Below are 16307 nucleotides of genomic sequence, written 5' to 3'. Positions count from 1 at the left end.
TGATGGTGGCCAAGGAGAGAGCCAGAAAATCTGTTTGTTTAGGAGAAATCTCATTTCCCATCCCTGCCTTGCTCACATGGGGCTGAATAAATCTTAATCTGACTAAGTTCTTATCTCAGAAAAAGCAAAGGGTGGCCCTGGAAGCCTTCTAAGTAGCAGGTGCAGGCAGAGTAAGAGGAATGGGGAGGGTGGAGGCCAGTGGAAAATAGGTTTGAGAGGCCAAGAAGTCCATAAGGCTGATGAGCTCAACAGAGGAGCAGGTGGATGGGAGGGGGCTAGTGCCTCGGGGTGCAGACTGGAACCTACCGGGATAGGGCGATAGGGAGACCAGCTGGGCTGGCACTCAGTCAAACCAGATGGTGGGCTTTTATCTCTAAAAGGATTTGTAAATCCTAGGAACACGGAACATAAGGGTACTGGGGCCTTTAATCCCATTAGTAGAAGACAAAAGTGTTCACTTTAAAAAATGTAAACCCACCAATTACAGAATTTCTATGATCAAAACTTAGGGATAGAGTACCAGCTTGCGAAACACCAAGGCATCTCTGGATTCTTCACTGAGGGGAAGAGAAACTGCAGAAATCGTCAGGGCATTCGTTATAAGTTACTAAAAAGACACCCCTTCGAGCAGTTCATGTGTATGCTTGGAACCAAACAAAATGTGATACATTTGTATGCAGTAGGCTTGCTTACATGTGGAGTTGGAAGAACAGCTAACTGCGGTTGGGAACTGATTAATTATTCAGTAAACTTTGAGAAGGAGACAAATTTAAAAATTGAAGCACCTATTGCTTTCTAAAAAGTCATCCCCCTGTGTCCCCTTGGGGTCTCCTTGGGGTAAGTCCAGGAGGAGAAGGGTTATGGAAGTAATTCTGGACCCTTGAGCAATGGCTGAGACAAGGACTGAAGAACAGGATTTGTCTGCAAAAAGGAGAGCAGCTGTGGGGACGTGGAGGCTGGCAACTGGGCAAGGTTTCCATTTCAAACATGAGATAACAGTTTCCATGTTTCAGGAGTAATTAAGGAAAGAAATATTTATGAAATAGCATCAAAAACTGATATGGTGGGATATTAACTTAATGGTGTGGGAAAGCAACTCAATTCCATTTCAAACATGAGATAACAGTTTCCACTTTTCAGGAGTAATTTGTTTGTTTGTTTTTATCTGTAAAGGTATGGAAACCTGACAAGTCCAAACTGTGAAGAAGATGGAAGCCCAAGTTCATCAGAATCTAAGATGGTGATCCGGAAGTACGTATGCTTTTTCTGTATATTACAAGCTCTCAGTCTCAAGTCTCAAGACTTATTACCCTAAAAGAATGTAATTTAGTAGAGCTTCTCTTTTTTAAAATTCCTTTTTATGTTGTCATTTTCCCCCATAATGCGTAAAACCATAGAATTATTTTTTGACCATCCAATGATAGTCATTTATTCATCCGGTAAAAATGTTTTGGGCACCTACCATGTGCCAGGCCCTGCGCTAAGGGAAACGGCTACCAGCAAAATAGGTCTCGGCTTTATGAAGTTTGAATTTTAGCCGAGAGACAAAGAATCCACAGAAAAAAAGCAATGCAGGAGGGCGAAGGGACTAGATCCTCACGGAGAGGTTGATTCACACAGGGTGCTAGGAAGGGGCTCTCTGATCTGGTGACACTGGAGCAGAGTCGTGAATGGGGTACAGGCTGGGCCTGGTGAATATCTGAGCAGGGAAAGTGTGGACGAAGCTGTGAGGCAGGAGCAGGAGGCAGATGGATGAGTGAGGCTGGAGCCGAACGCATGAAGGGACCAGTGCTAGGGAGTGAGATCCGGAAGGTGGTGGGGGTTCCAGATCACATGGGGACTTGAAGGCCTTGGGCAGGATGTTAAATTTTATCCTAAGGAAGATAAAAAGCATTTAGAAGGGTTTCGAGGAGAGCAGTGCTATGGGCTGATTAATATTTCAGAAGGCTTTCTCTGGCTGTACGTGGAAAACAGACTCTGGCAGCGGGATGGGGGACAAGAGCGGCAGCAAGGAGCCTGGTTAGGACCCTTGCAAGGATCCGGGCAAGAGATGCTGGTAGCGTAGGCTGGAGGAGGAGGTGGGGGAGGAGGTGATGGTAGTGGTAGTGGTGGTGGCATCCACCACAGTCATAGTACTAATAGTAGTAATAGTAGTAAAAGTAGGCGTAACTTGTAGTAAGAAGAGCTTCTGCAGAGATCTTGAAGGTATTGCCAGCAGGTTGTACCAATGAAGGGGTGGGGCATATGAGAGAAAAAGAGGAGGCATGGACACCTACAAGGGTTGTGGTGTGAGTCACTGATAGAGCAGAACTTCGGTTTTATGAAGTAAGAAAGGCTGGGGAGGAGGAGCAGGTGTGGTGGGCAGCACGTGTCAGTAATTTCATCGTAGACATACTCACTTTGAGATGATTGGCTAAATCTAGAGTTCAGGGAGAAGTCAGAGTGGGAGACATAATCTGGGCATCCTTAATTTAGACATGGTATTCAAAGCTATGGGGTTGGGTGTGCCCCCCGTGGGAACAAAGTCTATAGAGAAGAGGACGGTGCAAAGACTGAGCCTTGGTTCCTTCCAGTGTTCAGATTAGGAAGATAAAGGGTCCAGCAAGAGAAGGCTGGAACAGAGAAGCTAGTGGGGGACGAGAAGAAAGAAGTTGTGTCCAGAAGACAAGTGAAGAAGGAGTTTTGAGGGGGTGTGACCAACCGTGTCTAACAATGCTCAGACATCAAGTGAGAGGAGCCTGGGGAAAGACTCCGACTTTTGTAACACATTGGTCCTTGGCCCATTTGACAAGTGTAGTTTTGGTGGATGGAGGTCTGGCTCAAGAGAAGACAGAAGTTTGGAAGAGAAATGGGCTGGAGGATGATCTGGGGCAAAGGAGGGTTTTTTCATCATGTATGTGTTTGTTAAACCTCGGTGATGGTTTAATCTGATGAGAATAATCTAGAAGACACTGACGAAAAATCCATGGTGGGGGTTGCAGGCCGCTCTAGGAGTGATGTTCTTGAGTCGATGGGATATATGCCAGGGTGCTTGAAAGGACTCTTACTAAGTATTCATCTTGGGGTCAAAAGTCCAGGTGGTTAATCCTGTGAAATATTTTAACTTCTCTGAGGACTGACTGATGAAATCCTTTCTTCAGAAGCCAGGGATGGGAAGGTAAGAAAATTGAGTATCTTTTTAAAGTCTTAAGAAGAGGCAGTTTTATTATTTTATTGGATGGACTGTAAAACCAGACACACTGGTGTAGATATTTGAATGTCAAATGCAAGATGTGTGGTGAGTGGAACTAATACTTTTATTCTTACAGGGCTTGGGGAGGCTTCTTGGAGGAGTTGACATTTCAGGTAGACCCTGAAGGAGGGTGATGGTTTTGGTGGTAGAGCCATCCAAGCAGAGGGAACAGTGGGACCAAGTCAGGGAGATGCATTTTGGGAACAAGACAGAATGCTATGGCCACTTCCTGATGGCGTGTGTACCAGGTTGAGGGGAGTTGTAGAGCTGAAGCTATGGTGAAGGGGGGGGGTTCATTCTCCCAAGAGAGTAAGGACCCTCCGTGGTAAGCAGGAGACAGTCAGCCCTGAATAGTTTCTGCAGGAGGGAAACAGTATCATCAAATAGGTGATGTGGGGGAGGGGGGTGGACTTGATTAACAGACTTCTTACCTAGAGTGTGGTACATGGACCAGGAGCATCGGCACCACCTGGGAGCATGTTAGAAATGCAGAATCTCAGTCCTCACACAGACCTAGGTTAGAATCTGCATTTCAGTAAGATCCTTGAGTGATTCCTATGCACTTTAAGGGTTTCAGAATCATAGGATTAGAGAGGTTTTGTTGTTAATTGTGTTTATCCCTGAAAACTTACTGAAATAATAATTTTTTGAAAAGAACCTTTTTATAATGAGTCTTTTTAAGCATATACAAAAGGAGACTTGAGTCGCTAGCTTGTCACATGTAGCCTCCCCCTGTGACCAGATTCAGAAATAAGTGTGTTGTTCTCCACAAATTTTGGAATTGAGTCAAATCTGGAGCTACCATTTAACCAGCCACCTGAACACTCCAAGGAGGGTAATGGTCTGAAAAATATCCAGAGCTTTTCTGTTTCCCAGGGGGTGCTTTGAGATTAAGTAGGTTTCTGGGAAGTCGCACATTAAAGAAAATTGGTTTGTACCTTAGATGTGAAGAATCATGCTCATTATTTGAAAGTTCTATTATAAAACTTTATTCAACTTCATTGTACACCAGGAGCAGTGTGATGTGGGTGAAACTCCAGGATAAGCTGTTGTAAAGGGCTTTCCAGTTTTAAGCATATGAGTCCTTAACAAAGAGCTTCACATAGAACTCCCCGGAGGGGGTCCATCATCTGGGGACAATGGTCCTTTCCTAAAGCTTCACAATGAATTGGTAGAAAGTGCTTGACCCTTTTCCTCAGACCAACTTGCTTTTTAAAAAAATTATGCCTGCTGAAAATACGCCACTTTATCTTATAATGGGCTACTCTGTCCTACAAATACTGGAATGCTGAAATCCCTTCTCTCAGCTGACCTCTTTCTTCCTTGTGTTTTCCTTCTTTCATATTGCTTCCTCCCCATCCTCCCCCATTTCTCCTTTTGCTGTTTTTCATCTCATTTCACCATCATCTTTTTGCTCTTTCAGAGGTTGCCCTTCTCCTCATTTCTGTGGCTGGCTAGCGTCACTGCTCTGTCTTTCTGAGAGGAAATCAGGGTAGCATCTTCTTCATTCCATATGTAATGTGTGGAAAATTCCTCCACCAATCCCAGAGCTCTGGCATCTGATATGGAGCCCTGACCAAAGGCCTCCTGACGGCTGATGCATGTGTAGGAGATACGGCTCTATGGCCGTTCTCAGTGGGCTGGTTTCATCCCCAGAAGATATTTGGCAATGTCTGGAGAAATTTTGTTGTCTTAACTTGGTGGGGGGATGCTATTGGCTTCTGGGAGGTAGAGGCCAGGACTGTTGCCAGATAGTCTACGTGCACAAAATATGGCCCTCCCACAGAGACTGATCTGCCTCAAAGTATCCGTGGTGTGCAGGTAAGCTACACGGTGAGGACTGCAGCCCTCAAGTGAAAGCCGTCTTTACTTAGGAATACCAGATGTACATAAAAATAGGACCCTGCTTATTTGTGGGGGTGGGGGAGAGTCCCAATGTGGAGGTGGCCCGGGAGCCAGCCTCAGAGAAGGCGAAGGGCCTTGGGTAAGGAGCCTGGAGAACTCAGATTCGAGTCCCTCATCAGTCACTGTCACTTTCCAGCCATATGACCTGGTCACTTCACCTCTCTCTCACTTTCAGTTTCTTGACCTGAAAAATGAGTGCTCGGAATATAGGATCTCTGGCGGCCCTTCAAGTTTAATGGCCTCCGGGATAAAACGTGTTTAGGTTTCCTCTTTTCCAAAGTGAAAATGAATATCAGAAGCAGGGATATTGGGGGCGCCTGGGTGGCTCAGTCGGTTAAGCGTCTGCCTTCAGCTCAGGTCATGACACCAGGGTCCTGGGACGCAGCCTTGCATGGGCTCCCTGCTCAGCGGGGAGTCTGCTTCTCCCTCTGCCCCTCCCCCAGCTCATGCTCTCTCATTCTTTCTCTCTCTGGAATAAATAAATAAAATCTTAAAAGAAGGAAAAAAAAAAAAGGAATCAGAGATATGGCCCAAATAGTATACTGAATTTTTGAGAAGTCTCCTTGACTGCTTTTTTCAGTTGGGGGAGGGGGGACTGTGCCACTAGTTTCGATAAACTAGAAAACCAAAACAGCTTCTTTGGCCTGCTTGTGATTAATCGCGACATCATGGTGGCTCACTGCGCTTCTCAGTCCAGAGATGAGCTAAAGCATTGGATTGCGGGGTCAGGTCATGGGGGCAGAATGCCAGTTGTTTTCCTTTGCCGTGAGTCTGTCTTCTTGTGATTTCAGGTGGGAAACAGACGGCAGGAATTCAGTAACTTTCTAAGAAGTAAACATCCTGTTTTAGGGCAAATGCCTGCAGTTTTGCAGATGGGGTGCGGTGTGGGTGGGGAATCACTGGGAGGCTTAACCCTGAGCAGAAAAATCCTCAACTCTTGTTTGGTTTTTCAGTTTTTAATGTAAAGCGTAGAGCAAGGCTTACATTTCATTCAGGGTCCCAAATCCCAAGATAACAGTCTTCCTTGTGTTTCTAAATATGGATCTAATCAACCTTTCAGAGGATAAAAGAACTAAGAAAAAGGAGAATGGGGAAGTACAAATGGAACCGTCCAGATGAAAGATTGGCTTCTGGTGTCTTGGACCACAGCTGACGAGTGTTCTTCATGAATTTCAAAAAGTGTCAGATTGTGCTGTGACTCCCACTTGTAATTCTAGGCCTGAGTGTGCCCGGTTCAGGCTTTGTACAATATCAGGGACCTTTGAAGTCATCTAGCCAAAATAAAAATTCCTTCAGTTGTGAGGAATGCAACTTCCAAGGCCTCTAGATGTTGGAATCTGCCACACAGTGATCTCTGATGTTAGTGTGAGACTATTGTATATAATAAGGCATCCCATGTTTATTTCTACAATCCCTAAACTTGCCACTATTTGGAAATCAGGAAACTGACTTCCTGTGACAGGAGAAAACATCTCTGCCCACATCCATTCTACCTGTGCCCCTTTCCTCTTTCCTGCTGACACTTTTACGTGATAAAATGCTGTCTATTTAGAATAACAAAATCAGAACCAGATGGAAAAGGAAACTTTCCTTCCTGCAGATTTATTACAATCATTGAATTCAGAAGTGAAGAGAATGTAAAGGGATATTAACCATGCAGAAACCTGGTATCATGAATCTTCATTCTTTGGAATGGATCTGAAATTGGAATATCTGTCTGTCTGTCTATCTTAGATACTTTAAAGCGGTTTAGGAGGTTTAAGACTAATCAGGAAATGACACTTTTTTCTTTCCTTTAATACTATTATTATAATGTTGAAAGAGTTCTATTTCCTTTTCTTTTATGGACTGTCTTCACTTCCCTTCTGGAGCGCTGTGTTTTGTTTTCTGAAACTCTTTACCACCGCAGCGCTTTAAACTGTTGAAATCATTCTGCTTTCATCTCTGTACATTCAGACGATATGAATGCCATTCTCGTAATCTTTTCCCAGAAGTTGTAAATAGTGACACCAGATTTTAGTCTGGTAAGGAATCAAATAGTGGTAATCCAAGACATTGGAACCGCTTTAAAGGAAAGGGGGGTGAGTTAAAGAAGCCTGGCTGTGATTCCTTAATGCCCGAGAAACTTGACGGTGGAAAGTACTAAAAAAATCTTCCCAGAGAGTTTGCAGTCAGTATTCATTCCAGCGAACTCAAATACCCTAAGAAGGCAGTGGGAGGAAATTAATCTGGCTATTTTAACAAAAATGGGGCAAAGAAAGGGGTAAGAAACAGAGCAAAAGTAAGATCTAAAACTTGAAATTTATTTCTTTTTAAAGATTTTATTTATTTATTTGACACAGAGAGAGAGATCACAAGTAGGCAGAGCAACAGGCAGGGGCGGGGGGAGGGGAAGCAGGCTCCCTGCTGAGCAGAAAGCCTGATGCCGGGCTCCATTCCCAGACCCTGAGATCATGACCTGAGCCGAAGGCAGACACTTAACCGACTGAGCCACCCAGGCGCCCCTAAAACTTGAAATTTAAAAGAATGAAAGGCTATAAGGTGAAAGGAGCATTTCTAAAAAGTTAAAGTAGGATGGAGGAAGAATTGGAGAAATTATACACAACGTAAAAGAGCCTGGCATTGTCTTTAAAACTCCCATACCAGACAAGGAAAAGTAGAAATTATCGTCCTAAAAGTCATTGAAATCTTGAATCAGAATTGCGTGTTTAAGGGAAGAAGGTAGGTTCCCAAAGCAGAAATTCGTGTTCTAAAAATTCCGGAGAGGTGAAACGTCAATGATCAGTGGTTCAGAAAGTAAAATCAGTGACTTACGAATCTCTTGGGGTTCTTGAAGTGTCAGAGAAAGGCAAACAGGCAACCCGACCAGACCCTGTCATTGAATGACCCTGCAGCCTGGCAGGGGATGACAGTGTGATATCGCTGTCACCAGCCTGGCCCATGTCTTTGCTGCAGTGTATGGTGCGCTTACTAGCATGAGGCCTTCTGCTGGGGGCCTTGTGTCTTCCTTTACCGTCGCAGATTTGCTGTGAGATGTTGGCCTCATTTTATCAGTGTGTAAATGGAAGCTCCAGAAAAGTATCATACACACTTTGACTAACGTCAAGCTGCTGGTTAAGCGAACCCTGGTCATACCAGGGTTCAAATACCAGCGAACTCTGGTATTTGAACTCGGGTCCAAGATGTGGGCTTCTCACCATTTTGTTCTTGGATGTCCCATTTCACAAGAGCATCGGGATCTCAGGTGCCTTTCCAGGCCACATCTGTCTAGATCACAGTTCCCAGTTGCAACCAGAAGTCCACGAAGAGCTAAAGCATATTATCACCATCGTGACGGGCGTTGTAGCGTGTTAGCCTCCTGACATCTCGTAATTTGGATCATTTTCCTTACCCTGTATTGTTTTGCCTGGCTTTATTACTAAATGAACACCCTGAGCCAGGTCCCTAGACAGCTATTAGAAATGGGGAAGTTAGGCTTGTTTCCTGGGGAAGGAGATGGGTTGTAGGATGTGAGGAAAGAAGAAGGAAGACGGGATGGGTCAGGCCCATGGATCTGATTGCCTGCTTCCTGTTCTTGGGGCCTGGTCATGTCTTTCCTTCCCAACTTCCCAACTTCCTCCATTCTAATGGTGCAAAATGGAGAAACCCTCAGCAGTTTTTTCATTAGAGGCCCATTTATAACATAAAAATGCCTGCCTAAGATGGTGAGGAATTAGAGAATACAGAGCTACAGAGGTCCTTGAGAAGTTGTTTGGGTTGGAGTGGCAGTGCCCTTTGTAATAGCAATAGCTAGAATTCACTGATGCTTAGTAGGGATAGTCCCTGTATATCCTTTCATTATTCCCATAATAACATGATGTATCTTACACATGAGGGGTCTGAGACAGAGAGAGGTTAAGGAGCATGTCCAAGGTCACACAGGGAACAAGGGAAAACTGGGATTTCAACCCACACCTTGCCCTCTACACTCTGTGGCCTCTGCTTCTTTTTCCTGTGATAAAAATGAGATATTTTCTCTTAAGAACTTAGGTCAGACTCTCCTGTTCATGCTTTTTTCTTAAAATTAAGATGTTTGTCTTTTCTTTTCCTTTTTTTAAAAAAATATTTTATGTATTTATTTGAAAGAGTGAGAGAGATAGTATGAGCAGGGAGAGGGGTAGAGGGAAGGGAGAAGCAGGCTCCCCACTTAGCTGGGAGCCCGATGCAGGGCTCAACCCCAGGACCCTGAGATCATGACTTGAGCTGAAAGCAGATGCTTAACCGAGTGAGCCACCCAGGCGTCTGCTTAAGATGTTTGCCCACAACAGTTTTAGATTTGTGTAAGGACTGAACAGTTAGTACAGCAGAGTGCCCATATGCCCCCCTCAGAGATTTCCCTGCGGTTCTTATGTGACTATAGTGCGTTTGTCACAATTAACAAACCAGGATGGCACATCATTAACTGACGTCCGGAGTTTACTCACATTTCCCTACTTCTACCTCATGCCTTTTTTCTGTTCCAGAATCCCACCCAGGATATCCTATTACATTTAGTTGTCATATCCACCTACGTTCCTCTTGGCTGTGACAGTTTCTCAGACTTTTCTGGGTTTCAATGACCTTTATGGTTTTGAGATCAGATATATTATGGGATACCCCTTTATTGGAATTTTTCTCATAACTACACTGATATTTTTCTCATAATTAGACTGAACTTATGAGTTTTTGAGAGGGCTATTACAGAAGTAAAATGCCACCTCATCACATGATATCAAGGGTTCCTACTGTCAGTATGATTTATGACCGTCCTTGGCCTCGATCGCCTCCGTGGGGCAGTAGTTTTGAGATTTCTGCATGGAAGACATCGTCCTACACAACCGTGTTGGTGGAAGGAAGTCAGAGTGCACAGCCCCCGGTTAACGAGTGGGGATTATGCTCCCCCTCTGGGAGGGTAAGCTATCTAATCAATGTATTGGGGAGACTTCTGCATGGGAGATTTGTTTCCCTCATCTATTAATTTATTTAAAGGTTTTCATCAGTTTAGACTCAGTGAGTAAATTTTTTTATGCTTTGGATTATGATCCGATGCCAGTTTGTTGCTCAGATTGTTCCCGTTTAGGCCGTTGGGAACTCTTTTGATTGACTCGTATGTCACTTTGAGAGGCGTCTCTGTCATTGTGGGTATGTTCGGTTGTTCAAGCCCTTCTGACCTTCCGGCACGACAAGGTGCTCTGGGCTCATCTTGTATGTTTCCGGCCCCAGGCCCAGCATCAGCCATTTCTTCAAGGAAACCTGGTTCTTTTCATGGCAGAATGGTACCGGCAACCAGGATCCTGGCGCTGGGTGCACTCAGCGCTGCTGAGCTGTCATTTCTTCTTAGCCCTCTCCGCCGATAGGACTAGGAGATTTATGTTTACGCGAATTACGAAATACACATCTCTAGGAGTATTTATGTATGACCGTCTGTATCTATATTTTGTTAAACACGAGTTCTCGCTGATGTCTCCAGCTCTAATCCATGACCACATAGATGGTTCTAGCCTACTCTCCTTGCTTATTTGGAAGTTCCCTCTGTGACAGCGAGAGCAGTGGCGGCCACCGTCTGCCACGCATTTGCTTAGTTGTTTGGCTCCAGGAGACTTGGTGGGCAGTATCGGGGCTGTCGGCTCATAACCTGTGGGAAGCAACTCTATCAAGTAGAGTGCGGTGCTTATGTGCAGTTCCGTTCGCCTCTAGTCCTTCGTCTGATAGAATGCCCTTCTTAACAAAAATAGCTAGTATTTTTTGAGCACTCATTGTGCCCTAAGAACTCTTCTAAATATTTTGTATGTATTAGCTCTTGGCCTCCCCATCCTATGAGGAGGCATCCATTACTGTGCCCATTTTCCAGGTGAGAAAGCTGAGGCATATAGAGGCTAGCTCGCGGCTAGTGAGCCACAGAACCAGGGCCCCAGTTGGGCACTCCAGAGACTGTTCAGCCACACTGGCTGAGCTGCTCATGAAAAAGCAGGCATTTCAGAGGTCTCTTAGTTTCTTTTCCTTTTCTAATGGAGCGCAGACACTGGCACACCAAGTAAGGTTGGTGATACGGGGTTAGGTCTGTGCACGATGAATTCTCTTCGGTTTCTGTAAATTTGCCTTCAGTTGCCAGGGCCCGCGCATCTAGTGTGGGAATAAAGGATAGGTGTGTAAACACTGCTGACGTTGGGTGATTGGTTTCGGGCTCATCTCCTCCTCCTCTGGGCACTTCCCGACCCATATGTACTCGGTGTGTCTGTGTCCTCGCTATCATAGTCTTCCTCCTCCTCTTCTACTCACCTTGGAGCTTTTTCTCTTTCACTGCATCCTGGCCCATCGCTGGCTTCTGTGCCCTGTCCCTGCTGCTGCTTTGCTCTGATTCTGGTCCTCTCTGCAGCGATTTCCCTGAGCCTCTCAGCATTCCTCTTTCACTTTTCCTCCCAGCCTTCTAATCCCTGCTCAGCCTCTGCACCAAAAAATGCACAATTGGAAAATGTAAAAGAAAGCACTGCAAGATGACCTTGACAAGTGCAGATAGTCATGTTTCCATCTTCTCCAGGCTTTTTCAGAAAAAATGAGACACTGATTCTCTCTGCCTTCCTTTGTTCTTTCTTGTCAGGGAAACCATCTTTCCAAGGGTCTCCGAGGCAGCCTCTCTCTGGCAGCCTTCTCTGAAAAGGAAAACCTCCGTGACTAGGAGAATAAGGTGGAGGGGTCTAGCTCAGAGTCAGTGTCAAGGTCACTTTGCTTCTTTCCCCTGAAGAGCAAGATGCATTGGCTCCCACCCTCGGGGCTTGGCAGTGTCACCTGCCACATTGATTCAAAGGCCCACCCTCCACAAAGATTTTCTTATCATCTATCTATAGTAGGAAAAGATCCAGTTTTTGGAGAATATCTTAACATAGAAAAAAACATTTTGCTGCCTTTGAAAAAAAAATGAGCTCAGATTGATTTCTGGAGAGAGAAAAGAGCTCTAAATGGACAGGGTTACTCATTTTGTCCTGACAGTCCTATTTCTTGGCTTGGAGGTTACACGTCATGGGAGAGATGACTTCATATTTTGAAAATTTCTAATTAAGCCTTTTTACCAGTTATAGAATATTTTACAGTGGGATTTTAATATGATTTAGTACCTGTGCATTCAGATCCCTGTATGTATTTAAAAATCTGTGGTTCGAGCATCCTGGCAGCCTAGACACTCACCTCGGGCAGCCCAGTTACTCTGCGCTCAAGGGCCCTGTGGCAGCTCGCAGTTCTGTACTGGTTCCTTGTCCCTCTCAGCGAAGGCATCTGTCTTGTATTTTCCAACCAGGTATTATTAAGTGTGATTTCTGTTTGGTTAAGAAATCAAATGAGTATAGTAAATCTCACTGTGGTGCGTTCCTCCCCTCTCTTCCTGTTCTTTAAACAGGGCTTCTGTGTGTCCCTTGAAACTGTTCTGCCCTCTCTCACCTCAGGATCTTTGCTCATGCTGTTGCCACTGAGTCTTCACCCCAGTAACTCTTTTATACCTAAGACCTCACTGAACATCGTTTCCTAAATCCTTCTGTGGGATCCCTGTTGTGACGTCCGTCATATACATGGTTTTTGTGAATATGGAAACAAAGGGCACTCGAATACTGTTAGTGTAATTAGTGAATTAATTCTCCCCATGGGTCTGTTTCCTTAGAAGTACAAGCCTTAGACACTGTCTCTGTCAGTTCCATGCATGGATGTCTGAGCATGTCCTCCTGTCCCTTAGAGACCATTGTGGTAGGTTGCAGACAGTGGCCAGGATGGCCTGGGGTAGAGAAAGCAATCCTGGTTGTCCCATTGGCTGTCATTTTGGGATCCTGCCCTGGCCACCCACCCAGCATGCTTCCTTGGGACCGAGGGTGTGTGGCTCTGTAATGGATTAAAGACGACTTCGGAAAAGGAGGTCACGTACCGCCTTTCCTCCTTACTGAGTTTAGATTATGTCGCCGTCATGATCTTTCCGCTTGGTCTCAGAAAACACTTCTTCAGTCTTCACAGGTCATTCAAGAAGCACGTCTTGCAGTTTGTATTAGAGTTTGGGGTCCCTGAGTTGATCTGTCCCAAGGAGGATGCCTTAGGTGGGGTGTGTGTGTGTGTGTGTGCACACGTGTGCGTGTGTGCACAAATGCAGGCTCTGTTCCCGGTGACTGTCTTCTTGCAGCAGGCCTGGGGCCACATGTGTTGTACCACAGTGTGGATTCCGTGTCTTCCTTTCTGTTAAAGGTAGAGGATTCTTTGAATGATGTCCGTGAGTGCTGACTGATTCTCACTGAGCCCTTTTCCTTTAGCCCCTTCCTTTTGTGATTATGGCTAGTAGTTTTAAGACTGCCACAGCCACGCTTCTCTTTAGGTACCTTGAAATGTCAGTATTGCCCTGCTGTCAGTTGAACGCACTGAACCGTGTCAGGGAGCTGCAGGCAGGTGTTACGGCATCTGTCCTCCAGGTAGGGGTCAGTGGAGTTGAGGGACCTGGCCAACTCCCTTTGTTCACAGGCCCCACAGCTGGGACCCATCCCAACTGGTTTTTCTCCTTCAGCCTCCTTCCTTGTTCTGGTGCCGAGCCAAGTAACTTCTCTAGCTTACCAGTCACACCTTTTTTGTACATTTATGATTTTAAACCAGATTTCCCTTCCCTTCCCAAATAATCAATTCTGGTTGGGACCTAAGTTCAGTCTTAGGGGTGGAGCCACGAGGGGTGAGATGGAAAGGCGCTGGCCAGCAGTCCTGTTGGCTGCCATGATTGTGTGATGTTGCTTTCCTTTTTGAAATCTTAAATGTTTCGCATTTTATCTGCTGCATAGTCTCTCAAGAACGAGAAGTTTCTTCCCAGGACTGGTAAACATAAAGCTACTGTGAGCTTTGGGCACGTGTCCAGACCTTTCCAGAAAACCTCCCTTCCTGGCATGCTGATAACCACCCTGCTGATAGGAGGGCAGGGGTCTGCCTCATGTTGTATTGTGCTGTTTGTGAGTTTCTTTCTCTTCCTTCTTCCTCCCTCCTCCCCTCCCCTCCCCTTCATTCCTTCTTTTCTGTGAAAATGCTTTTTCGAGTCAAGTCAGTGTCTGGGTCTGTAATGAGCTCCCAAAGTCCTCTTAGGGTAAGCTGTGGGCACTGTCACAAAGGGTAGAACGAATAGATTACCAGAGCTATTAAAAACATCAGACTGAGGAGGACGGAATGTGCACCTAAAGGCAAGTCCGATCTGTACTCGAGTTCCTCTTCAGAACTCCCCCAGGCTGCAACTTTCCATGAGGCCAAGCTCTAAATACTGTGTCCCATAGAAATAACGGAAGTACTCAGAGATGTAAACAAGGATACACATTTTGTAATTGTGATTGTGAGAACATAAAAATAACTTGAATATGTGCACGCTAGTCGAAGAATGCAAACGTTAATGATGGTGTGCCCACGCCGTGGAATAGTACATGTAACTCTGGGAAACAGGTAGATCTCGAGTCAGTGAATGTTTTATACTGTTTCATCCTATTCAGTGGGGAAAAGAAAATCCATGTTGGCTTATAAATACAGAGTACATTTATTCAAGTATATATACATATCCATTGAGAAGTCTAGAAGGATATGGGATGCCTGGGTGTCTCAGTTGGTTGGACGACTGCCTTCGGCTCAGGTCATGATCCCGGAGTCCCGGGATCGAGTCCCGCATCGGGCTCCCAGCTCCACAGGGAGTCTACTTCTCCCTCTGACCTTCTCCTCCCTCATGCTCTCTCTCACTGCCTCCCTCTCAAATAAATAAATAAAATCTTAAAAAAGAAAAGAAAAGTCTAGAAGGATATACTCCAAACTGTTAATAGGTAGTCCTGGAAATGGGATTAGAATGAAGAGGATGTAGGTATTTTGCTCTTTTAGTTTATATATATTTGTAATATTTACTTTTTTGCAATAAAGAATCAGCTTTGTAATTTTGAAACTAACAATTATGGGAGGCCAAGAAAGCAATGAATTGATATCTTTTCCTGTCTGACTGTTAATTGTGATTCTGGACTTCTGCCTCGGTTTTCTTTTCAGTTAAAACCGAGGAGTCACTAGGGTCATCGCATCGCCGGTCTTGTCAGGTGGAGGCTCTTTTTTAGTTTTATTGATTGATACGAATTATCTTCCCTCCATGACTGTTTTTCCATCAGTATCATTGGAAGAGTATCTTCTCCCTGAAGTTATTAAATATTAAATGAGTAGTTCTTCTCATGAAATCAATTCACCCTTCTTTTGAGAAGGACAGAAGTGTCTGTGAGAATCAATGTGATGAAGGTAGAGATCAGGTTTTCCTGCCTTCCCGGCTGTGCGCACCTGTGTGCCTACCCTGGTTCCAGGTACGGTGCTTGTCAGCCAGGAAGAGAAGGAATTCATAGAAAAAAGTCTCCTTCCTTATAAAAATGATTAGAATGCCACTTCGTTGTCTTCTTTAATTCATGATACTCATGCTTTGTGAAGAGAAATAATGAACGCTTTGTGTGGGCTCTCAGAAAGTAGAAGTCCATCAATTTTTGTGGGGAGGGTGGTGAGGGTTTCACTGGGTGAATGGTGAGGGGACACAAGCATGGATACATAACAGATGAAGCAACAGGCAAACCAGGGATCACAGGTCCACTGACTAGAAGTGGTTTTCATTTACTTAGGTTTTCCTTAACCCCAGAGCCCATATTAATTTCTTCGAACTTTTTGGAAGGGAGGGAAACTTTTGTTTGGCTTATTTAATCTGGACTGAAGATTAAGAGCATATTTTAATCATTTCTGTGGCTTTAAATTCCAGCATTTATTTGATGGCTTTATGTCCCCTGCTTCCAACGTACACATGTGACTATTACGCTTCCAGACACCTTCATGTCCTCGTTAGTAAAGTGACACTATCCATAGCAGTGAAGACAGTTAGTAAATTTATTTTTCTTCTGTTGGCACTCGACTTCCAGAAGTTGAGTGTTGAATTGGCTTTAGCTGTACATATGCCTGGATGGTCGTCGGGCTCCATGGTGGGAAATTGGGACGTGTGGAATTCAGACACGCCCGCAAAAGCCCGACCTGCAGGCCCACATACTTGGATAATATCACCTCGTGGTCTCTTTATAGTTTGTTAACTAAGTAAACAGTTTGTTTGAAGTATACTTAAGTGATCATTTAGAAAGGTGCCAACATAGGGTCTTCA

The 16307-nt window shown here is 44.8% G+C and overlaps 1 protein-coding gene across 4 annotated transcripts in view; it reads left to right on the top strand.

Moving 5' to 3' along the window:
* RGL1 (ral guanine nucleotide dissociation stimulator like 1) overlaps positions 1-16307 on the top strand; it is a 224635-nt gene that overhangs the window by 163952 nt on the left and 44376 nt on the right. For all 4 annotated transcript variants that reach the window (XM_032862657.1, XM_032862655.1, XM_032862656.1 and 1 more), the window contains one exon: positions 1174-1251. In XM_032862657.1, coding sequence (XP_032718548.1) covers positions 1174-1251 — 78 coding nt within the window. The remainder of the gene's footprint in view (positions 1-1173; positions 1252-16307) is intronic.

The sequence above is a fragment of the Lontra canadensis genome, unplaced genomic scaffold (assembly GCF_010015895.1).
Source record: "Lontra canadensis isolate GAN:19392208 unplaced genomic scaffold, GSC_riverotter_1.0 scaffold24, whole genome shotgun sequence".
In the NCBI taxonomy this organism is placed as follows: domain Eukaryota; kingdom Metazoa; phylum Chordata; class Mammalia; order Carnivora; family Mustelidae; genus Lontra; species Lontra canadensis.
This window is presented reverse-complemented; position numbering and strand designations above follow the sequence as displayed.